Below are 25,619 nucleotides of genomic sequence, written 5' to 3' on the forward strand. Positions count from 1 at the left end.
CATTCTGTAAGACAGATGGCCTGGACTCAGTGTCATAGAGGACAAAAAAGATGAAGATTTTTCTACACTAGGGACGCCTGGGTGGCTCAGTCGTTAAGCGTCTGCCTTCGGCTCAGGGCGTGATCCCAGCGTTCTGGGATCAAGCCCCACATCAGGATCCTCTGCTGGGAGCCGGCTTCTTCCTCTCCCACTCCCCCTGCTTGTGTTCCCTCTCTCACTGGCTGTCTCTCTCTCTCTGTCAAATAAATAAATAAATAAAATCTTTAAAAAAAAAAGATTATTCTAAACAGACTAAAGAGATGTAAACAAATGCAGTGCATGATACTAGGTTGGGGAAGAGCTATAAAAGGCATTTTTGTGATGGGAAATGGTGAATGTCGATTAAATATGCTGTTATGGAATTATTAATTTTCCTGTGTGTGATAACAGGAATGTAATTATGTAGGGGAATGTCTTTATTCTTCAGAAATACATTTTTCAGTATTGAGGGATAAATTGTCATGACATTTACAACTTTTTTCCACCCTCTTTTTTGAAATAAAACTTACACACAGTAAAATATACAAATCTCAAGTGACAGCTGAGTGACCTTCTACATATGTAACTGCCACAGAGATCAAGATACAGAACATTTCTAGTGCTTGAGAAGGGATCTCCCATGCCCCCTCCAATTCAGTGATCACCTTCAAAAGTAACCACTATTCTGACTCCTATCTCAGTCAATCCTTTTGGAACTTTGTTTCAAATGGTAAGATGGAAAACAAAATGTTAGAGAAAATAAACATGAAAAAAATTTAGAATCTAAATAGAGGGAATTTGGATGTTAATTATATCGTTCCTTCTAATTTTCTGTGAAATTTTTCATAATAGAGTTGGAAAAATTCAAACAACTTAGACCAAAGGAAAAATAGAAAGTTCAAAAGAAACAGTTGTCACTAGGGAAAAAAACTAATGAATATAAGTTGATACTGGTTTGAGGAAGTAGCAAGGTAACTTTAAATAAAATCTCAGTATGTCAAGTAATTACAGCATATTACGGAAGAAGTATTGAAATGCTAAATAAAAATTAGAATATTTTAAAAAACAAAGTGGATGAGGTAAAAAGTTTAAAGGGAGAATTAGTAAACTGTAGAACGCAAGGAAAGAGAGTAAAAAAAAAAAAAACCTAACAGAGAGGATAAGAGATATGAAAGATGGAGTGAACATTTTCCTTATATGCCTCAGAGGAGTTCCAAAAAGTGAGAATAGAAATAAAGGAGTAGAGGGGCGCCTGGGTAGCGCAGTCGTTAAAGCGTCTGCCTTCGGCTCAGGGCGTGATCCCGGCGTACCGGGATCGAGTCCCACATCGGGCTCCTCCGCTATGAGCCTGCTTCTTCCTCTCCCACTCCCCCTGCTGTGTTCCCTCTCTCGCTGGCTGTCTCTCTGTCACATAAATAAATAAAATCTTTAAAAAAAAAAAAAAAAGAAAGAAAGAAAGGAGTAGAGCAAAATTCAAAGAAATGATGGCTATCATCTGTGAAAGACATAAGTCTAAAGATTTGGCAAACAAAGGCCCTAAGTTGTATAAATAAATTTCAATCCATAATTATTAGATATAACAAAATGAAAGGATAGTATTTTAAACCATTCAGGAAAAAAATTCTCTTTAAAAAATCACAATTAGATTATCAAAAAAATTTTCATTGTTGCAGCTGTAGAAGCCAGAAGACAATAGACTAGTATACTCAGAATGCTGAGAAATGCCTGTAAGTTGCTTAGCTAAAATATGACTTGAAAGTACAATAAAGGCCTTTCTGGGTGAGAAATTACCTTTCCCAGGCTCTGCTTGAAGGAACTACCAAAAATTAATTTAGAAAGAAAGTTGAATACAGAGGAAGGAATGAAAAGTAACATATTCATATATTGGACTTCATCGAAATTAAAAGCTTATGCTCCTTTGTGTAAGACTGATGAATCACAGACCTGCACCCCTGAAACAAATAATATACGTTAATTAAAAAAGAATTCAGGAGGAATGAAAAAAAAAAAAAAAGGTGGTTATCTGCCACAGGGCTGGGAGTATGAAGAGTGGTAACCAGTAATAAGAAAGGCCAAAATTGAACACTTTCTTTTTTAATCTAAAAAACAAACAAACAGGGGCGCCTGGGTGGCTCAGTCGTTAAGCATCTGCCTTTGGCTCAGGGTGTGATCCCAGCGTTATGGGATCGAGTTCCGCATCAGGCTCCTCCACTGGGAGCCTGCTTCTTCCTTTCCCACTCCCCCTGCTTGTGTTCCCTCTCTCTCTGGCTGTCTCTCTCTCTGTCAAATAAATAAAATCTTTAAAACAAACAAAACTTAGGCTCTTCAAAAGACAGTGTTAAGAAAATAAAAAGACAAACCACAGACTAGTCTTTGCAAAACATACACCTGATTAAGGACACGTATCCAGAATATACAAAGAGCTCTCAGAACTCAATAATAAGAAAGCAAATAACTCAAAAAATAGGCAAAAGATTTAAACAGATACTTCACCATAGAAGATATGTAGATAGTAGATAAGTACACTGAAGATGCTCATCATTAGTCACTGGGGAAATGCAAGTGAAAGGCACGAGATAACACTGTACACCTACCAGGATGGCTAAAATGAAAGAGTGACCGTACCAACTGTTGGCGAGAATGTGGAATATCTGAAATTTGCATTCACTGCTGGTGGGAATGTATAATGGTACAGTCACTTTGTAAAACAATTTGGTAATTTTATTTAATACAGTTCCTTTTAAAATCCCAACAGCGTTTTTTGCAGAAATAGAAAAATCCATCCCAAACTTAATGTGGTGGCTTAAGGAATCCTGAAAAGCCAGCAGTCTTGGAAAAAAGCAAAGTTGGGGGTCTTACACTTCCTGATCTCAAAACTTACTACAAACCTACAGAATGGCATAGACATAGAGACATACAGATCAGTGAAATAAAGAGTCCAGAAATAAATTCTTATGTATGGTCAAAGGATCTTTGACAAGGTTACCACAACCCCTCAGTAGGGGAAAGGACAGCCTCTTCAACAAATGATGCTGGGAAAACTGGATGTGCACTTGCAAAACAATGAAGTTGGACCCTTACTTTACATTATATGCAAAATTCCCTCAAAATGGATCAAAGACGTAAATGTAAGGTTGAAACTATAAAACCTTTAGAATAAAACGTAGAAGAAAAGCCTCACAATGCTAAATTTGGCAGTAGTTTCTTAGATATGACAACAAAAGCACAGGTAACATACATTAAAAAAATAGGACTATATCATAATTAGAAACTATGTGACTCAACACAATCAGGACGCCTGGGTGACTCAGTCAGTTAAGTGTCTGCCTTTGGCTCAGGTTGTGATCTCAGGGTCCTGGGATTGAGTCCTGCGTTGGCCTCCTTACTCAGTGGGGAGTCTGCTTCTCCCTCTGCCTGCTCTGCCTGCTGCTCCCCCTGCTGGTGCTCTCTCTCTGACATAAATTTTTTTAAAAAGTATACTTTAAAAAAATATTTGCAAATCATGTGTATGATAAAGGGTTAATATTCAGAACGTATTTTTAAAAACTAATACAACTCAATAAAAATTAAAAAAAACCTAAACAACCCAATTAAGAAAAGGGGAGAGGACTTGAATAGACATTTCTTCAAAGAAGATGTACAAATGGCTAACGAACACTTGAAAAGATGCTCAACAGTGATCATTAGAAATATGCAGGTCAAAGCCACGTGAACTACCACCTCACATCCATTAGCATAGCTGCTGTCAAGAAAGAAAAGGAGAAGAAAGGGAGGAAAGAGGAAAAAATGAATAGCACATTGGCAAGGATGTAGAGAAATTGGAACCATTGTGCACTGCTAATGGGAATGTAAAATAGTGTGACCACTATGGAAAACAGTATGATGGTTCCTCAAAAAACTAAGACTAGAATTATATTATCTTGCAGTTCTGCTTCTGAATATATACCCAGTTGAATTGGAAGGGTTTCAAAGAGATTATTTATGCACCCATATTTATAGCAGCATTACTCATAATAATGAAAAATGTGTAATCAACCCAAGTGTCCATCAACAGATGCATGAATAAACAAAATGTGAAATATGCATACAATGGAATATTATTCAACCCTAAAAAGGAAATTCTGACACATTGTACAGCATTGATGAATCTTGAGTCAGTCACAAAAAGATAAGTACTGTATTATTCCACTTATCTGAGTTACCTAGAGTAGTCAAATTCATAGAAACAGAAAATAGGATAGTGGTTGCAAGGGGCGGGGATGGGGGAGATGGGGAGTTGTTCTTTAATGGTATTAGAGTTTCAGTTTTCAAAATGAAAAGAGTCATGGTGATTGGTTACACAGCAATGTGAATGTACTTAACGTAGCTAACTGTACACTTAAAAATGGTTAAGGTGTTAAATTTTGTTATATGTATTCCACCACAATTTCAAAAAAAAGTTTGGCAGTTCTGTAAAAAGTTAAGCATACACCTAGTATATGATCCGGCCATTCTACTTCTAGGTTTTACCCAAGAGAAAATAAAGCATATGTCCATACAAAGATTTGTACAGAATTGTTCTTAGCCCCAAATGTTCATCAACAGATGGTTAAGCAAGTTGTGGTATATCCATAAAATGGAATACCATGTGGTACACAGGAATACACTACTGATAGACACAACAACATAAATAAATCTCAGAATAATCATGCTAAGTGAAAGTAGCCAGACAAAAATGAATATGTATTTTACACTTATGTAAAATTCTAGAAAATGCAAACTGTTCTATAGTGACAGCTTTTGATCAGTATTTGCCTGGTCCTGGGGCAGGAGGGAGGAATTACACAGGAGTACAAGGAAACTTTGAGAAGCTTTAATGGGATACATTAATTATCTTGAATGTGGTGATGATTTCATGGGTTTATACATAATGTCAAAATGTATCAGACAAAATACTTAATGTAGTTTATTGTAGGTCAGTTATACCTCAAATCTGTTTTTTAAAAAAAGGAATGAAGAGAGGCACCTAGCTGGCTCAGTTGGAAGAACATGTGTGACTCTTGATCTCAAGGTTATGAATTCGAGCCCCACGTTGGATGTAGAGATCACTTAAATAAAACTTTTAAAAAAATGAAATGAAGAGCTGTTAGTAACCAAAAGAAAATTGATAGGGCTGTCTAAGTATTATATGAAATAGACTTTAAGGAGAGAAAGAAGTGTTAAGAATGTGGAGGGTCGGGGCACCTGGGTGGCACAGCGGTTAAGCGTCTGCCTTCGGCTCAGGGCGTGATCCCAGCGTTCTGGAATCGAGCCCCACATCAGGCTTCTCCGCTATGAGCCTGCTTCTTCCTCTCCCGTTCCCCCTGCTTGTGTTCCCTCTTTTGCTGGCTGTCTCTATCTCTATCAAATAAATAAAATCTTTAAAAAAAAAAAAAAAGGAATGTGGAGGGTCATGCTCTGGCAGGAGAAAAAGACTAACCTTTTATATTATACTTAAATCTTTTTTTCCACAGAGCTGTTTCATGCAGAGCTGTTTCTTATGTTTAAAATTATTGTTTAGAGTGATTATATCTAACTTACTTAGCCATTTTTCATGATGGATAGTTAAGTGATACTGTAATATACATTTAAATACCTGTGTCCTGAAACACTGTGGGAATATTTTTATGTTAGATACCTAGAAATAATTATTGGATAAGGTAGGCACTAGTATACACTCTCAATAGTATATGGGACTTACTTTTACCATGAGACCCTGGCCAACACTGAATGTTAAAACTTAGAAGATATTATTGATCTAATAAAATTTAAAGTATTTTAGGCCTGAGATACCCTCATTCATGTATACTTCTCAATACATAAATCATACAACAACAAAAGGGTAACAAAGAAAGTATTAGACTCACCCAGTTACCCTAAAACATGGCTTGACCTAAGCCTGGCTTTTGGAATTCATAATTTAAAAGCATTTTTTTATAGATTAAGACTTAATTCACATATTTTACAATTTACTCATTCGGAGGGTACAATCCAGTGATTTTAGTTTATTCACAGAGTTACACAAATGTCACCACAATCAATTTAAGAACTTTTCCAGCACTCCAGAAAAGAAACCCTATATGCATTAGTAGTCACTTAGACCATTTCTCCTCAATCTTCCCAGCCCTAGGCAACTACTTACTTACTTTTATCTCTATAGATTTGCCTGTTCTGGACATTCCATTTGGAATGTGTGGTCTTTGTGACTGGCTTCTTTTACTTAGCATGTTTCCAGTGTTTGTTCATGTTTTAATGTGATTCAGTCTTCATGCCTTTTTATGGTTGAATGATAATCTATTTTTGTATATACCCGATTTTATTTATCCATCCTGAGATGGATATTGTGGCTATTGTGAATAATGTTGCTATGAACATTCATGTACAAGTTTTTGTGTGGACATATGTTTTCATTTTTGCTGGGTATATGTCTATAGTAATCTTTTTAGGAACAGCCAGAATGTATTCCAAAACAGGTGTAGCATCTTGCTTTCTCACCAGTACTGTATGAGGGTTTTAGTTTCTCCGTCTCCTCACCACCACATTTATTGTCTTTTTGATTCATAGCTGTTCTAGTGTGTGTGAAGTGGTGTCTCATTGTGGTTTGTTTTTGTTTTTGTTTTTTTAAGATTTTATTTATTTGACAGAGAGAGAGACAGCCAGAGAGAGAGGGAACACAAGCAGGGGGAGTGGGAGAGGAAGAAGTAGGCTCCCAGTGGAGCAGGGAGCCTGATGCCGGGCTTGATCCCAGGAGCCTGGGATCACGCCCTGAGCTGAAAGCAGACGCTTAACGACTCAGCCACCCAGGCGCCCCATCATTGTGGTTTTGATTTGCATTTTCCTGATGGCTAATGATATTAGGCTGTGCTTTCATATATCTTTTTTGGAGAGAAAATTTCCTTTTATAAATAATTTTACATGGCATGCAGAGACAAAATTAGGTCTGAGAAAAGAATAATTATAAGAGCTGATGAGCAATGCTCTAATAATAGAAATTGGATTAAAAAAAAGAGAAAATAGCCAGGGTTATTTCTTCTAGAGATAGCAAAAGGTACACATTCTAAGACTATATATATTTTAGAAGGAGAAAGAGAAATGGAGATTATAGGAATAAAACTGAATGCATTTCGGCTCTGAAAAGAGAACTATAGAAGACAAGTAAGCCTGAGATTAGAAAGTAAAAGTAAGGTAGACTAAATGAGAGTATTGTAATACTAGGAATGTGATAGTAGCTAGCTCACAGAAGTTTTCTTTCATGACTGTAAACCAGTACTAAACAGAAAAACATGCTTAAAAATTGTGCATCGTTTTTCAAAGCAAGGTCTTACTTAAAAATTAGTGACTTTGGTTACCAATTTAGCATTTAGAAAAGAATATTCATAGGGTTTTTTTTTAATTTTTTATTTAGAAAATATATTTATATGGAAAAGTATAAAGGACAATATATTAAAATCTGTGTTTAGTCACCCTCCATTGAACAAATAGGAGTGTTTGTTATATTTCCTTCATACTGCACACACATACGCAAATGTGGTTCCCCTTACCAGTCCCATTCCCCTCCTAAACATCCACTGTCCCACCATGTTTCCCAAGAAGCAGCCATTCTGATAAATGCGGGTACATTAATTCCAAAATTTCATACTTTACTAAATATATGTATCTATGAGTATTTTTAAAATTTATAGTAGTATGATACTAGAGATGTCTGGGTGGCTCAGTCAGTTAAGCATCTGCCTTCAGCTCAGGTCATGATCCAGGGGTCCTGGGATCGAGTCCTGCATTGGGCTCCCTGCTCAGCAGGAAGCCTGTTGCAGGGAGCCTGCTTCTCCCTCTCCCTCTGCCTACCGCTACCCCTGCTTGTGCTCTGTCTCTCTCTCTGACAAATAAATAAAATCTTTAAAAAATAAAATAAAATTTACGGTAGTATATTATATGTAATGTTCAGCATCTTGTCTTTTTTATACAAAATTATAATTTCAAGGTATACATATGTATACGTTGATACATATAGGTCTTTTTCTTCTAATTCAACTACTGTGGGGAATTCCAACTTCTGAATATACCACACTTTATCCATTTGGCTACTTATGGACATGTAGATTATGTTTAGTTTTTTTGTTATTAACTAACAACCTAAAATATGAACGTCTTTTACAGGATTCTTCATATACAAGTGATAGGGTATTTCTAAATTGTAAAACTGGAAGTGGATTCCTGGGGCATAGGATAGGCAGATTTGATTCAAAGGTTGTGAAAGAACAGGAATCTGAAAAAATATCTAAAACTACTAAGTTAATTTTAGCATCTGTGGAATGAAAGTTCTGAGAGCAGCGTATCAGTGACTAACAGTAGGTGTTCTCTAAGTATTTTTGAAGGAATGAGTCTCTAGATTTACTATAGCCAGAGATTTGTAAACAAATACCTGTTAATTGGTAGTAATCCTGAATATGTGAAATAAATGAAAGGAAGGGCAGTGGGAACAGACAGGGCAATACTGGATGCTTCAAAAGCATTCCTTCTTTATGCTGTAATTAAAGTGGAAATGTTTGTGGAATGGAAGGGGTAAGGAAAAGCTCTGTTCTTGTTTTAGCCAGTTTGGGGAAAAACGTGAAGAACACATAAAAATATGTTAAGAAAAATGAACAACAACAACAACAACAAAACTTTAACTCTCCTAATAGCACAAATAAGTTTTAATGAAATAGATTGAGACAAGGGACATCATTAGATAAGAGTAAATGGTAGAACCCCAAAGAATGCCCTTCTTTCCCCTTTATTTTTAGCAAAAGCAAAGCAGAAACCAAAGATCTAGAGGGTGATATGTTCCATTTCTTTGTAGACAGAAAGGATAATAGTACCCATTACATAGTGGTATACAGTTTGTAAAAATGCACTCATATCCTCTCATAGCTACTTTATAAGGTAAAATACTGTAGAAAGCAGTATTAGCTTATGTTGATATTTAAAATACTGTGTTTGATTTTATATATATAGTTGTGGAATCCAGGACATTCTCGAATCCTGGTAGATTCTATTAACTTTCACCAACAGTGAAAGGACTTCTTTTTCTGTTACTAAATAAGTTTTCCCCCGTGCAGTACTAATTAACGAGGTAACTTATTAACTTCAGTTTTGATCTTTGATTTGATTTGATTTTACAGCATTTTACCAGTAAAGACTTAGCACCTTTATAAGTCCTGTGACCACTGGTTCTTTGTCTGTTAAATACAATTTGACCAAGGTGCCTGGATGCGTCAGTCGGTTAAGTCTGACTCATGATCTCAGTTCAGGTCTTGATCTCAGGGTCATGAGTTTAAGCCCAGAGTTGGGTTCCACACTGGGCTCAGAGCCTACTTTAAAAAATACCTTTATCTATATCTATATATCTGTCTATCTTGACCAAAAGACATACGTAATTCTAAAATTGCTTGTACATCAGGCGCCTGGGTGGCTCAGTCGGTTACGCGTCTGCCTTTGGCTTAGGTCATGATCCTGGAGTCCTGGGATGGAGTCCCACATTGGGCTCCCTGCTTAGCTGGGAGTCTGCTTCTCCCTCTGACCCTTCCCCCGTCATGCTTTCTTTCTGTCTCTCTCACTCAAATAAAAAAATAATTTTTTTAAATAAATTGCTTTTATATTATGAAATTTTTGTCATATAGTCAGCCTCTTTTTACTTTAATAAGACCATGTTGTGAGGAGATTATATAAGGTTTTTCCTTGCAAACCTAATCGGTATAACAGTCCTGAAAAAGGCCTTCACATCAGGATAAATTATCATAAAATCAGGAAACTATAAATTTAGATTTATGTTCAAAACCCATATATTGGCATCTATATTTTGTGCCATTTTATACAAGGAGATTTCAGAGTATCATGAAGTTTACTTGAAGTATACAGTAAAGTCTGCATTGCAGAGAATTTAAACTACCAAATTAATCTACTGGCTCAGATAATACGTAGTAATTTTGATGGCCACCTGAATTTTGATGGCCACTCCTTTAAGAAGGTCTTTAAATTTTAAGAAAACCATTTATTATGGAAAAATTTAAGCATATATAAAAGTAGAGTAGTGTAGGGGCTCCTGGGTGGCACAGCGGTTAAGCGTCTGCCTTCGGCTCAGGGCGTGATCCCGGCGTTATGGGATCGAGCCCCACATCAGGCTCCTCTGCTATGAGCCTGCTTCTTCCTCTCCCACTCCGCCTGCTTGTGTTCCCTCTCTCGCTGGCTGTCTCTATCTCTGTCAAATAAATAAATAAAATCTTAAAAAAAAAAATTTTTAAAAAAAAGTAGAGTAGTTTAGTGAGCCTTCATGAACCCACCGATAAAAGATGGTTTATATTCACTTTAAAAACTGATATGCAAAAGTTTAGACTAATACATTTTGTTTTGGTCTAAGTTATCCTTTGCAAAAATACTCAGGCAGTTACATTGACTCTAGCTCTTTATTAAGATAGGATGCTTATTTTAAAAATTTTTAAAGAAAAAAATTGTTCCTGCTTTGGTAGCCTAATCAAGGATATTTAATTTTGAAATTCAGAGAAGATGCATAAACCTGGTTCTTTTGAAGTATCTTTTCAGTCTTTTCAAACTTTAAATATGAAACAAACCTTTCCTCTCCTTTTCTTCTCAAACAGGTAATTCTTTCGTGTGGTATTTATATAAAGAAATCTTGTTTCCACCCTGTTTCTGTATTTTGTACATCCAGGTTCCCCTGAACCTTTTAGGTCACTATTTTCCTTTGGGGTGTGTTGGGTGTATTTTCTGGTTGGCTTTTTTAATGTAGCTACAAGCAAATATAAAAATATTTTTTTTCTTATTTTCCCCACTCCTCTTTGTGTACGCAAGCCATCATACCGTATATATATCATTCTGTATTTTAATGTTTATGTAGACCACCCTGGAAATGTTCCATTTCCATATATAGAGAACTTCTAAATACTCTTTTTATAGCTATAGATTTCAATGTATAGATACACTGTAGTTTACCGGAATACTGTAGTTATACCAAAAGTATGCTTGCCTGGATCAAAAGGAAATTTATATGTGTAATTCTGATAGATACTTCGAAATTTTGCTTCGTAGGTCTTGCTTAATTTTGTACTGCCACCAGCAATGTATGAGATGCCTCTTTCCCATAGCCTAATCGGCAGAACATGTTGTCAAACTTTTGGATTTTTGCCAGTCTGATAAATGAAAAATATTTTGGCAAGTTTGAGTTTGCTTTGCTCCTAATGAGGTTGACCAGCTTTTCACGTTTGAACTCCATTTCTGTTTCTGTTTGTGTAAACTGTCTTTCACATCCTGTGCCCATTTTTTTTATTGCGTCATTGGTCTTAATCTCAAATTTCCAGCTCTTTGTATAGTAGGAAGATTACATGCATGTTAAATGAGTTACAGAGAGTTTTTATCAGTTTGCTTTCATCTTATGACTTTGCTTTTAAGTTACAAATGTATTTCTCACGGTTTGTATTTGTCTTTAGACTGCTTATAGTTTGTTTTGCCATGTAAAAAGGTTCTTAGTTTTATGTAGTTGAACTTAACATTTTTTTCTTTTATGGCAGATTTTGCATCATAATTATAAAGGCCTTCCTAACTTGAGGTTATAAGGGATTTTGCCATGTTTTCTTCCAGTACTTTTATGGTTTGCTCCTTCCTTCCATCTTTCACATTTAAATCTTTGATTCTTTGGAGTTTACCCTAGTATATAGTATGAAGTATGGATGAACCTTTTTTCTTGATTAGTTCCAACTGTCTCAACATGGACATCTTTACTCTATTTCAGATGCTGCCTTTATTTTATTCTAATTTCCTTTATATATTAGAGTTTATTTTGGTCTGTTCCATTGGTCTGTCGGTCTGTTGAACTGGCACTATCAATGAAAGAGCAAATAGTTAAAAAAAATCAACCTACAGTAGTGGAATGAAGGGCTGACTGATGACTTTCCCTTACTGATAAGTGTGGAAAGCCATATTTTTGTCTGCTGATGAAATATACATACACTTTGGAATTAAGCATAAAGGAGCATACCTATACTGGAAGACACATGACAGGAGTGCATGAGGGAAATTACCAAAGGAACTGAGGGGTGTAGTAGATAGCCACAGTTCATTCATGACCTTAAATGCCATGTTATAGAATTTTAAATTTTCTCTATAAGGAACTGGAAAATTTTGAGGAGAATTTGAATTTTGCCCTGTAAGTAATGAAAAATTTGCACAGACTAATGAAATATAAAATTACATTTTGGAATGGAGTTCTAAATCTCAGTTCAGTGGGCTTCTCAACAGTTGATACATGAGCTTCGGGTTCTGTGAACCCTCTGAAATTTTATGTTTCAGAGAGAGCATCTAAGACTTTCATCAGATTCTCAGAAGACTTTTTTTTTTTTTTTTTTAAGAGGCAGGGGACAGGCAGAGGGAGAGAGAGACTCTAAGCAGCAGGCTCTATGCCCAGCATGGAGCCCAACATTCAGGGCTCAGTCTCATGACCCTGAGATCATGACCTGAGGTGAAGTCAAGAGTCAGAAGCTTAACCAACTGAGCCACCCAGGCACTCCAGATTCTCAGAAGTTTTTGACACACACACACACACCCCAAAGTTAAGAATACCTTCTTTAGAATGATTCCTCTGGTGACGTGGGATAGGGTTTAAAACTAATGAGAGGGTTGCTAATCAAGAAGTTTTTGCATAAAATATACAGAGTATGAGTAGCAGGGAGTAAAAGTGAACTTTCCCTCTGTTCATTATTTCTGGAAGGTACAGCCAGTTATTATTATTTGCAGTAGTTACGTTCTATAAATTCACCGGAAACACTGAATTAATGAATATTGGACATTGCTTCTAAGGGAAATAAAGAGTTACTATTATGTAAATGATCCAAAATGTCTTTTGATATTGGCCCCAAGGTTATTTATTTCTTCACAGCTGGCTAGGGTCCATTAGCCTAAAAACCTCCTGGCATAGGGCACTTGTTTACAGTATGACAGTGAGAACAGGCAGGCAGGGTAACACCTTGTTCATCCTTAGATGGGAAGGTGGGCATTGGGCAACTCAAAATTTTTCACTGCTCTGCACATGTCTGTATAAGCACTGCACATACTGATTTTGAGGATACAAAAAATTTTAGTGAGGAGAGAAATTTGCATATATGGAATCCACAAATAAAGAGGATCAATGTACCAGTCCAGGCTCTTGAATACTTCCAGTGATGAGGCTATTCCCTCATGTCTTCTCCAACATTTCTCTTGCTGGATAGTTTGAATGGTTATATTGAGCTAAAATCTGTCTCCTCTTTTTTCTAATCGTAGGTCCTAATGTGGATTTCTGAATTGTTCCTTCTTCAGTGTACTGTTTAAATCCAGTCTTATATTCACCTTTACACTGTTTTTTCCCCTGTAGCCCAAAGATTTTTAATTTCTTTGGAAACTTATGTTTTGCTAAGTACTTCAATGATTTAAAAGTGGAACCTTGAATTTTATTGTTACACATCGCCTCTGTCTCCACTCCCCTTCCTCCTTAAAAACTGACCAACCTGAATTCCCACTGCCTCATTTTAGTGCACACTGTGTTCGTCAGTTCTTTTTCAATTATAAGTTATTCAGATTCACCTGGAAGGATGGGACATGTGTGGAAAAGACCAGGATGGAGGAATTTCAAGTATACAGAAAAATTATTTTTATCTCTCTTTCCAGTGCCTCTTCACACTCCTGATGTTATCTGTGCTTCTCCCTAGGTTAGCTTCATTCTGTAACTAGATTTTCTCAATGTAGTAGGGAAGGTGGCCACAAACAGCTCCAGATTTCTATCCTGTTGGCACACTATAACTATAGTCAAAAGAGAAACATTCTTTTTTTTTTTTTTTAAAGATTTTATTTATTTATTTGACAGAGATAGAGACAGCCAGCGAGAGAGGGAACACAAGCAGGGGCAGTGGGAGAGGAAGAAGCAGGCTCATAGCAGAGGAGCCTGATGTGGGGCTCGATCCCATAACGCCAGGATCATGCCCTGAGCCGAAGGCAGACGCTTAACCGCTGTGCCACCCAGGCGCCCCAAAAGGAGAAACATTCTTAACCAGTATGCCTCAGTCAATTTAGGGACAAACTCTGGTACTGTTCGGGTCATATGTCTATCCCTGGATCAGTTGCTTTTGCCAAGGATATGGGAAACGGATTTACCAGCTTATGTCACGTGTAGCCAGAAAAGTAGTGATCCTTGATTAAAACCCTTACTAGTGTCATGCGGATTTTTAATGAAGGGCAGGCTCCCAGAAGAAACAGGGATATTAGGCAAGTAACCAGCAAATACCAATTATACACATTAACATAAGTATTTTATTCCTACTATGTGTAGGATCAGTAAGACATCTTTTAAGGACCATCAGTGTGATTAAAGGATTACATTGATTTTGCTTTAAATCTGCAAGAAAATATGAGCGAAGTATTTTCAGCAATACATTAAAAGGATCATTCGCCACAACCATGTTCAATTTACTCCAGAGATGCAAGGGTGGCTCATTATTCACAGATAATCAACATGATATACCACATCAGCAAAGTGAAGGATAGAAATCATATGATTATCTGAATAGATGCAGAAAAAGCATTTGACAAAATTCAGCATTTGTTTGGGATAAAAACTCTCAAAAAGTGGGTTTGAAGGAAGATAATGAAAAACTCACAGCTAACATCATTGTCAATGGTGAAAAAGTGAGAGCTTTCACCCTAAGATCAGGAACAAATCAAGGATGTCCACTCTCACCACTTTTATTCAACATAGTACTGGAAGTCCTATCCACAGTGATCAGACAAGAAAAATAAATGGGGCATCCATATTGGTAAGGAAGAAGGTCAGCTGTCTATTTGCAGATGACATGATACTATACATAGAAAACCCCAAAGACTCCATTAAAAAAAAAAAACTTATCAGAAGTAATAAATGATTTCAGTATAGTTGCAGTATACAGAATTAATACCCAGAAGTCAGTAGCATTTCCATATGTTGGTAATGAAATAGAGAAATTAAGAAAACAATTCCATTTACAATTACACCAAAAATAATAAAATACCTAGGAATAAACTTAACCAAAGAGATGAAAGACCCATACTTTGAAAACTATAATAAACATTGATGAAAAAAATCAAAGACGACACTAACAAATGGAAGGATATTCCATGCTTATAGATTGGAAAGACTAATGTTAAGATGTCCATACTACCCAAAGCAATCTACAAATTGCATGCAATCCCTATCAAAATACCAACAACATTTTTCACAGAACTGGAACAAGTAATCCTAAAATTTGTATGGAACCACAGAAGATCCCCAAATAGCTAAAGGAATCTTGAGAACAACAAAGCTGGAGATACCACAATTCTAGAATTCAAGATATACTACAAAGCTATAGTAATCGTACCAAGTATGTGGTACTGGAACAAAAATAGACACATAGATCAATGGAACAGAATAAAGGGCCCAGAAATAAACCCACGATTATACGGTCAATTAACCTATGACAAAGGATGCAAGAATAAACATTGGGGAGAAGACAGTCTCTTTAATAAATGGTGTTGGGAAAACTGCACAGCTGTATACAAAAGAATGAAACTGGACTACTTATATACCATATACAAAAATAAATTCAAAATGGATTAAAGACCTAAATGTAAGACCTGAAACCTTAACATGGGCAGTAATCTCTATGATGTCAGCCTTAGCAACATTTTTCTAGATACGTTTCTTTAAGCAAGGGAAATAAAAGCAAAAATAGGGGCACCTGGGTGGCTCAGTCATTGAGCATCTGAGCGTCTGCCTTCGGCTCAGGGCGTGATCCCTGTGTTCTGGGATTGAGCCCCACATCAGGCTCCTCTGCTGAGAGCCTGCTTCTTTCTCTCCCACTCCCCCTGCTTGTGTTCCCTCTCTCGCTGGCTGTCTCTCTCTGTGTCAAATAAATAAATAAAATCTGAAAGAAAGAAAAAGGAAGGAAGGGAGGGAGGGAGGGAGAGAGAAAAGAAAGAAAGAAAGAAAGAAAGAAAGAAAGAAAGAAAGAAAGAAAGAAAGAAAGAAAGAAGGGAAAGAAAAGGAAAGAAAAGAAAGGAAAGAAAGAAAAGAAAGAAAAGCAAAAATAAATTACTGGGACTACACCAAAATAAAAAGCTTTTGCACAGTGAAGGAAACCAAAAGAAGAACAAGGTGACCTACTGAAAGAAGATATTTGCAAATGATGTATCTGATAAGGGATTAATATTCAAAATATGTAAAGAACATACAACTCAACACCAAAAATTCCAAATAATCTGATTAAAAAGTAAGCAGAGAACCTGAATAGATAGTTTTCCAAAGAAGACCTATAGGTGGCCAACAGACAAAAGAAAAGATGCTCACCATCACTAATCATCAGAGAAATGCAAATCAAAACCACAATGAGGGGGTGCCTGGCTAGCTCAGTAGAGTATGAGACTCTCAATCTTGGGGTTATAAATTCAAGCCCCATGTTGGGTGTAGAGATTACTTTAAGAAATAAATCTTAAAGAATGATTACCCAACGTTTGCAGCAACATGGACGGGACTAGAAGAGATTATGCTAAGTGAAATAAGTCAAGCAGAGAAAGACAATTATCATATGGTTTCACTCATTTATGGAACATAAAAAATAGCAGGGAGATCGGTAGGAGAAGGAGGGGAAGAATGAAGGGGAGGTAAACAGAAGGGGGAATGAACCACGAGAGACTATGGACTCGGGGAAACAAACTGAGGGCTTCAGAGGGGAGAGGGATGGGGGATTGGGGAGGACACATACTGCATGGAGCACTGGGTGTTATACGCAAACAATGAATCGTGGAATGATGTACTGTATGGTGACTAACATAATACAAAAAATTTTTTTATCTAAAAAAAAAAAGAGATAACACCTTACACCTGTCAGAATCGCTAAAATCCAAAAGAAGTGTTAGGATGTAGAAGGCAGAGAAAAAAGAACTCATATGCTGTTGATGAGAATGTAAATTGGCACAGCCACTGCAATACACTATGGAAGTTCCTCAGAAAAATAATAAAAATAAAAAATAGAAATACAGGCAAAAAACAAAATCAGAGAACAAAGTGATGGCTGCCAGAGGGGAGGGGAATAGAGGGATAGGCAAAACAGGTGAAGGGAAGTAGGAGGTATGGGCTTCCAGTTACAGAATTAGTAAGTCATGGGGATGAAAGGCATAGGGAATATAGTCAATGATATTATAGTGTTGTTTGGTGACAGATAGTAGCTACATTTGTGAACATAGCATAACGTATGTTGTCCGTAGTATGTTGTACTAGGCTGTACACCTGAAACTGATACAATGTGTGTCAACTATATTCAAATTTAAAAAATATTTTTAATTGATTTTGCTTTAAATGTTTACATGTTATTTCTCAGTGATGGGTAAATAGGAATCTCTTATATTTTCTGTTCTCTTTTTTGTATGTTAAAATATTTCATACTTTTAATAAAAAGCAAAGTCAATTTTGCTTTATTTAAATGTTGGTGAATAATAGGTAATTGAGTCATAATTTTCCTTTAATATCAAGTTAGCATTACAAATGATGTTGTATCTGACATACTGATCCATATGACGTTTTAAAGGTATTGTAAAGTATTGAGCTTTTTAAAATGATGTGAAAAAATACATAATTTGTTCCCTTAACCTCATATCATATATTTATGATACCATAGGTACCTGCAAGATGTGGAGTTACAGTCCGAGACAGTCTAAAGAAAGCTCTGATGATGAGAGGTCTAATCCCAGAGTGCTGTGCTGTTTACAGAATTCAGGATGGGTATGGTTTGTATGTGATGTGAATTTTGTTTAAAAAGGAAAAAAACCCTCAGACATTAAACTCTTGGGTTTTCTGTAGCAGCTTTACTTAAACCCGGGGTGTTGAAATTTAACTTTAGAAAAAAATATTAAGTTAGCCTAAAGAAAGCTTGCAGGCATTTGAGGAGCTAACATTAGATATTTTGTGCGATGATAGTGTTTTTTATTCTGATCAAATGACTTTATTTGGAGTTTGAGAGTCTTATAATTTTTGAACCATTTAAAATGTGACTTATTTGAGTAATGGACTCTTCTCCACTCCCCTATTTTTAATACAGACTCATAGTTTCACAAAAGGCTTATCAAAATTAACATTTTATATTAAACTATTTTTCTTTCAGAGAAGTATCTAAAATTGTGCCAAGACACCCCCCCCCAATTTTGAATCCTGTTTTTTAAAAAAATATCCTTTTGAGGGCATGTTGTCCCTTGAGTGTTCTTGTTTTGTTTTTGAATGGATAGATATATCCGTACCTGTGATTTTTTTTTTTTTTTTTTTTTGAGGGGGGACCCTAGGAACAATCAATTCTCTGCTGTTGTAGGTCTTTTCTGGAGCTGGCTTGAAGAAAAGAGTACATCTCTTTACCCTGCTGTTTGTCCAAGAGTGATACATTTATTTGGGGTAAACTTAAAAATTAATTTATTGCCATTTAAATTTCTAACGATGGAAGACCAGGGAGCCAAACCTCCCTCACCATTACTAGCCCCTCAATAACCAATTTTCATATCTTCAGCATGGTATATGAAGATTTTTAGATATGATAACCAAGAAAGGCTGTGTCTACACTTTTCAGAGAGAAGAAACCAATTGGCTGGGACACTGATATTTCCTGGCTTACCGGAGAGGAACTACATGTAGAAGTGTTGGAAAATGTTCCGCTTACCACACACAACTTTGTATGTACTTTTACATTTTTTCCAGACGTCAAAAGCATTCAGGTTCTTGCACGTGAATTTTTATTTAGGGAATATGAAATATGGATGTATAATTTTGGGATTGATATTTTACCTAAGTTAAAAATCAGTTCTGTTCTTTAAAAAACTTGTATTTAAACTAAAGAGTCTTATTTTCTTTTTAATTTGAAAAAGCAATAGATGTCTTTCATTAAAAGGAACTGAAAAAATCTGAATGGTACAAAAGTTTATCGAGTGAGAAAAGGAAAATACCTAGTGGGGTAGACACTTGTTAATTATTATGTAGTTCTCCAAACTCTTTCTGCTTATACAAACATGTGCTTATACTTTGGGAGCCCAAAGTTCTCTCCACTCTCTTTTTTCCTCCCTTCTCTTCCCTTAATATCCATTTCTTTCTTAAAACTAAAAATGTAGTCCTGTTGTGTGTGATAGTCTTCATCTTTAAACAAAAAAAATAAATAAAACAGTGCATCATGGGTGTCTTCCCACGTCAGTACACCTAGCTATATATTTATAATGATTGCATAATAGTCCATAAGAATATAAATTCAGTATATTTATACTTAACCATCCTCTATTAATAGACATTTAAGGTTTTTTAAAAAATCTGTTTTGTACAGGGCTAAACAGAATCTTTTTGCATACATCTTGATATACTTGTGTAAATATTTCTGAAGGATGAGTTAATGGAAGTGGAATAGCTCTCCTTGAGGACCTCTCCCTTCATCTGGTTTTGCATTTGCTGGAACCTAGCGTAAGCTAAGTGTCACCAGCATGATATCTAGAACGTGGGGCGTCTCCACCTTAGAGATGAAGATATAGTCCCAGAGCTTGAGAACCTACCCTCTAAAAGGGTAAGGCAGAAGCCAGGAGTAGAATGATCTATAAGGCAGGAATGCATTTCTTACTTTCTATTGTATATGGAATTTTGACCATAGTTTATTTTTTCTAGGTGGGTAGTTAGTTATTGCTACCCTTTTGGCTTCCCAAGTACTTTCCCGTGTGCTTTGGTGATCAGTACAGCTGGACTCCTAAAGCAGAGGAATAATGAGCTGATTTCCTTAGGGATTTGTGCTTTCAGGGCTCCATTAGTGGTGAATAATGGTGAATAATTTGTGCTTCAATAAGGCATCTTTTCAATGAGTGTTGTCAATCAGATTTACTATGGAGCAAATAGTTTTGTAATGAAGACCTAGCAAGTTCCTCACTATTGATTTTTTTTAATTTGTAGAATTTCAAGTGGATAAATCTGAAGATAATTTTAAGTTTTTAGGAATCCAAAAACAGTAGAGCTTACGTTTCATGAAGATTACTATTCTTTTTCCTAATTATTTTTCTTAGCTAGAAAGTAGTTAGGAGAGAAGACCTAAGTTATCAAACATAAAATAGTGTTAAAAGTGGTGCCTCAGGGTAGGGCCTTGCCACAAGAGTATGGAAATCCTCACAACACAGTTGGAGACCTGCCAGTAAATATTTATTAAGAACTTCCCATTTCCCAACACTGTGTCTGATCTGGGACTATAACAATGAATAAGAAAAAACAGTATCCCTGCCTTAGAGTAGAGACAGATGTTTTGATAAGAGCATTTCATAAACACTCTTGATTACTGTGTATGTACAGAGTACAGCAGATGCACAGAGTAGAGACTCCTAACCTAGCCTTTGAGGAGTCAGGAAGGTTTCCCAAAGGAGAAACTCTCTAAGCTAAGGCGTGTTGGATCAGGAAATGGCAGATGGAGTGAAGGGAAGAGTACTCTCAACAGAGGAAACAGAGAAAAGCATGGAACTTTTCAGTTTTGAAAGAAATTCAGGGGGAATGGTATAAAGTTGGAGATGGGATTGTTACAATGTAGCAAGAGCTATGGGTAGAGTAAGAAGAATCCAGCTTTTAGGAGTTCTTGTAAGGCATGTTAAAGATTTACACTTCTCTTTAAAATAATTGGAAATTGATTGTGATCAGGGGAGACATGGTTGGATTTGTGTTTTGGAACAGTTGCCCTGAGTGCCATGTAGAGGCAAGGGTAAAAGCACATGTTCTACTTAAAAAAGGGAGAGAATTTCTCTCTTTTCTTCACTGTGGTGGATTTTGCTGGCAACTCAAGGAATGCTGCTTATGCCTCCCTTTCCTAGAGTCCGTTATTAAAGCAGTTCCTTTGGTATTTGCCTACATTCCAGAAGTCCCTGGGAACGGGCAGGGTGGAGGCGGCAGGAGAGGTAGAAAAACAAGAAAATACACCTTCCTGTACTCACTTTTATTGACAAAGGTATACTCCCAGATCCAATTATATGTCACAATTTATGTTCAAATGCATTCCCACATTTGCTTCTCCTCATTTCCACTGCTCTCTGCTTTCCTCTCTCCTCCCCTCCTGCCCTGTTTGTTTGGTTTTCTCCTTTACATACACAAACAGCCTGGTACACATAGTTTTCAAGCAGAAGTCAGTAGCAGGAAGAACGACTGCGAGTAGATTAATGGAAAGAGAAATTAGAGCTTCATGAAAACTCAACAGAGTATTAGGTGAGTGAGAAATGGAGAGGATAGGAGAGGATCAGATGACTATAAAATGCTGATTCCTGTGAACATATTTTATATTTTTCTGTGCTCTATTTCCCGAAATTCTGCAAGAAATATGAAAAACGCTTGCTTTGGCAAATATTGGTCACATAAATGTTAAAGATTTTCTAATTTCTTGTATATCCAGAGACTAACGGAAAAGTAACAGCTAAAAACAAGCAGCTGCCTTTTACATCCCCTAGAAAGTGATATATAGACAAAAAGGTGCAGAAAACAAGAGCCACTCTTAATATTACCTGAATGTTCTCAAAAAGCGTAGAATGCCTGATGTGCTCAGATATCATTTCCTTGATGAGACATTATTTTTAAATAACTATTTATCCTGTTAAATGCATGTTTATTGAAAAAAGTTTGGTAAACTGTGGGCATTGAAATCTACTTAATGGATCATGAAAAACATTTCCATAAGATAGAAAGTCCTGATGTACATTATATATAGTCAGGGTAAATACTATTATCTGAATATAGGTATGTCCTGGGTCATAATGTAAAATGTATTTCTTACTATTGTTAGTGATGAAAACCATCTGAGAAACAGATGAATTGAGAATACACCCAGCAAGGACAAAGGACAAAATAGAGTCACCCATGCTCTCACCACTCTGAAATAGCCACAATTAACATTTTGGTATTTCTCTTATATTTTCTGCTTATTCTATACCCAAACCAGATGCTCTAAAAATAATTTCTGGCTTCAGTAGTTATAAGGTGGAGCCTTCCTAATGCAATTCTTTTTATGTGACCTCTGTGTGGGTCATTTGCCTTCTGACAGTTCTTCCATGTTGCCTTTTAAGTTTCCTGGAGAGGAATGTTCGCAAATTTAGGTGTTCTAATCCTCTAACAAAGTGATAATTTGTTAAAAGTGGTTCTTACTATCTTTTAGGTGATTTTCCTCTCCCTTAGCCTAGTTAGTTTCTGTTTTAATGCTCTTTGGGTGATTATCTCCTTATTACCAAATAGTGACTTTAAGCCATAGTTCCTTGCTTTATCAACTTCGGCCACCATTTACTGATTCCAAAGGGAATTAGCTCATTTGTAGGCATTACAACCTTTCTTCTTCCCTCTCTTCCTTCAGTGTTATTTTTTTGGGGTTTTTTGTAGGTTGGTTTGTTTTGGGGGCAGGTTCCTCTACTGGATGCCTTTGTAACTTTAAGTAATATAAGTATACCATTGTTTCTTGTTCTGTCAGCACCAGTAGGCATCTCTTAACTCCTTTCTTTGTACAGTTATTAAAGTGTGCCCTTACCCTTCCTTTTACCCCTATTCCCTCCTTCTATTTATCATCTGTGTTTTTAATTCCATGGAGTCAAGCTTGAAAATATTTTCCAGTCTTTTACTCAATTTCCATCTTCTTGACTTCTGAGTTTTTTAATTGTATTATATTGGGTGGGAGAGAAATACAAATAGTCCATCTATTGTCTTGAACACCCCCGCCCCCGGTTTTCATTTTAGTATTTTCGTGTGTAAGGCAGTTCTCATGATATAAACATATTAAAGATTTATTATTTTAAGCAAGAGAGTAAGTAAGTTGATTTCTAAGAAGATTCTTGCAAGCTTTTGAAATTCTCTATGATGTTTTTTACTTCGCAGGTACGGAAAACTTTTTTCACCTTAGCATTTTGTGACTTTTGTCGAAAGCTGCTTTTCCAGGGTTTTCGCTGTCAAACATGTGGTTATAAGTTTCACCAGCGTTGTAGTACAGAGGTTCCACTGATGTGTGTTAATTATGACCAACTTGAGTAAGTAATCAAAAAAATCTCTTTTCTGTCTACATTTTACTTTTCTTAATGTGAAACTAGTATATCTTAGAGTCTGGGAATTTTCTATCCGGTAGAGTTACAGAAAATTAAAAAAGCATGGCTAGAGAATACGGTGTGGTATAGCCAGTACTGCTCTCCCAGCTTGTAATTCTGATTCAGCTATGCATTTCATTTATGTCTTATATCCTCTTTTAATTAATAAAGATCCCTTGCCCACAGACATCATCTTTAGATGGTTTTTGGGAGGAGAATGGGTGTGATTTCAATTACGTTAACCATTATATTTTTGGATCACAGATCAGGGGTTCTGGTTCTGTCACTATTTTATAAATTATATGTATTCTTTCTCTCTCTTTCTCTTTCTGTCTCTTTCTCTCTCCTTCAACCTCCCCTGCCCAGTTTTTTTAAAAGTAAGATATAAAAGCTTTGTACCCAGTGTATCTCTTTCTAAAATTTCTATTTGCTTTATGCCAGAGTTTCTGTAATAGATTAGACTGAGTCTGTTGTAATCTTTTTTGTTGTTGCTGCTGCTGCTACTGCTGTTAAGGTCTCACTACTTTCTCAATCACTTGAGCAAAGAGAGTTCAACTCTATAAAGTATATTATAATGATGTAATCTAACTGAGACGGTAGATACATTTTCTTCTAATTTCTTAACCATAAAGCATGATTTTTCCCTTCTAATATGTAGAAATTTGCGTATAGAGCAATTAGTTTTAGATTATAAGCTTGCCTTTCAAAGTACAATGTAATTTTTTTTAAATAAGCCTTTAAGCCAAAATACAACTAATTGAATTTAACAATCATTTCTGAAATGGAATTTGATCTCAAATATTTCTGTTAACTCTATAATGTATTCTGGTATATGAAGCTTCTGGGTTTTGCACAAGTTAGGTTTGTTTTGTTTTGTTTTTGTTTTTGCCTCACAGTTTGCTGTTTGTCTCCAAGTTCTTTGAACACCACCCAATACCACAGGAGGAGGCCTCCATAGCAGAGACTGCCCTTACGTCTGGATCATCCCCTTCTGCTCCCCCCTCCGATTCTACTGGGTATGATTTGACTCCTGCTGTTCAATGACAATGCTATTTGAGCTGGTTTCTTTTGGATCTTTTGGTTAATTATAAACCTTTCCAACTACTTGGATTGTTAAATTAAGGATTTTTCTTCAGGTAACTTACCACATCAGGCAAATTTGTACATGCATTTGGTAAGATACATGGGATTCAAACTGACATAGACTGTTTCAGGACCAGTCTTAAAAAAATCAAGTAACAGATCATTTAGAGTCCTTGCCTTGTGCTCATCACTTTATTAGGTAATATCAAATATAGAAGTGTATGATTCCCATTTTAAGAAATAGCATTGACCAATGAGACAGTGGCAAACAATTTAAAAACAGTATATGATTACAGTCTACAATTTCTCAGATGATTGCTATTTTAAACAATGTGGAGACATAAATATCATGTTTACCGTAGATGGGAGAATAGTGAGAGTAGTCAAAAACATTTAATGAAGAAATGGGATATGAACTGGACCTTCAAGAATTCTAGAATCTGAATGAGTCCAGGGAATAAAAAGCATGGTGGTGGGTTGTTCGGTGAGAAGTAGCATAAACAAAGGGAATAGGATGGTAGATTTGAGAGAGAGTGAACAGAGGCTAATCTAAGTTGAGAAGTATCATATATAAGACCAGATTATGAAGAGTGTTGGAATTCAAGCTGGAATTTAGACTTAACAGAAGAGGGAGAAAAATGTAAATGTTTTTGAGCAGAGGACTATCCGGGTGAAAATTTAAAGAAAGAAGCACTTAGCAGTGATACACAGATAGATCAACGGACAAGTGTCGAGGATGAAGAAGGCCAACTCAGATGCTGTTCATAGTGAAGACAATGAGAGGCAATAAAGATTTGAACTGCGGTGGTAGCAGTGTGGAGAAGGGATGGATACGTATAAATTGTAAAGAATAATATTAACAGTATTATTAGTTGTGGAGGATAAAGGTGAGAACTGACTTTAAAGATGATATAAATGTATCATATATTCAAGCTTCATAGTAGGAAAAAAGGTGATGATGAGTAACATATTAGTGTTTTGGAGAATTTCTTACGCAGGTCTGCATACTCTTTCCCTTTTGGATTTGAGGCAGAATAAATTGTGCTGTATTTGGTTACAGCATATTGTTAAAAAAAACTCCCCACGTGGCATTCTGTTCTGTAATTTTCCAGAGATAATTAGTTAAGATCAGAAACATTTACTGTCGGTTCAAACCCTACTTCCTCTCTTCACAATGCAATGCTATCTTTTCTGCCTAGAGACAGAAAAATTAATAAGTGGACAATTCTGAGATCTGTAATTTTACAAAGTCAACCTTTCTAGAATTCTCATAGGCTAGAAAATTTAGCAAAAGACTTGTATTAAGGGCTGGATGTTTTTATCTACTTTGGAACACTAGAAAATGCAACCATTAATTTTTTTTTTTTTTT

The 25,619-nt window shown here is 36.1% G+C and overlaps 1 protein-coding gene across 5 annotated transcripts in view; it reads left to right on the forward strand.

Moving 5' to 3' along the window:
- Positions 1-25,619, forward strand: part of BRAF (B-Raf proto-oncogene, serine/threonine kinase) — a 166,783-nt gene that overhangs the window by 84,362 nt on the left and 56,802 nt on the right. For all 5 annotated transcript variants that reach the window (XM_040643929.1, XM_040643927.1, XM_040643928.1 and 2 more), the window contains 4 exons: positions 17,742-17,845; positions 18,678-18,780; positions 22,964-23,112; positions 24,063-24,182. In XM_040643929.1, coding sequence (XP_040499863.1) covers positions 17,742-17,845; positions 18,678-18,780; positions 22,964-23,112; positions 24,063-24,182 — 476 coding nt within the window. The remainder of the gene's footprint in view (positions 1-17,741; positions 17,846-18,677; positions 18,781-22,963; positions 23,113-24,062; positions 24,183-25,619) is intronic.

This window comes from Ursus maritimus, unplaced genomic scaffold (assembly GCF_017311325.1).
Source record: "Ursus maritimus isolate PB19 unplaced genomic scaffold, ASM1731132v1 scaffold_3, whole genome shotgun sequence".
Lineage (NCBI taxonomy): Eukaryota > Metazoa > Chordata > Mammalia > Carnivora > Ursidae > Ursus > Ursus maritimus.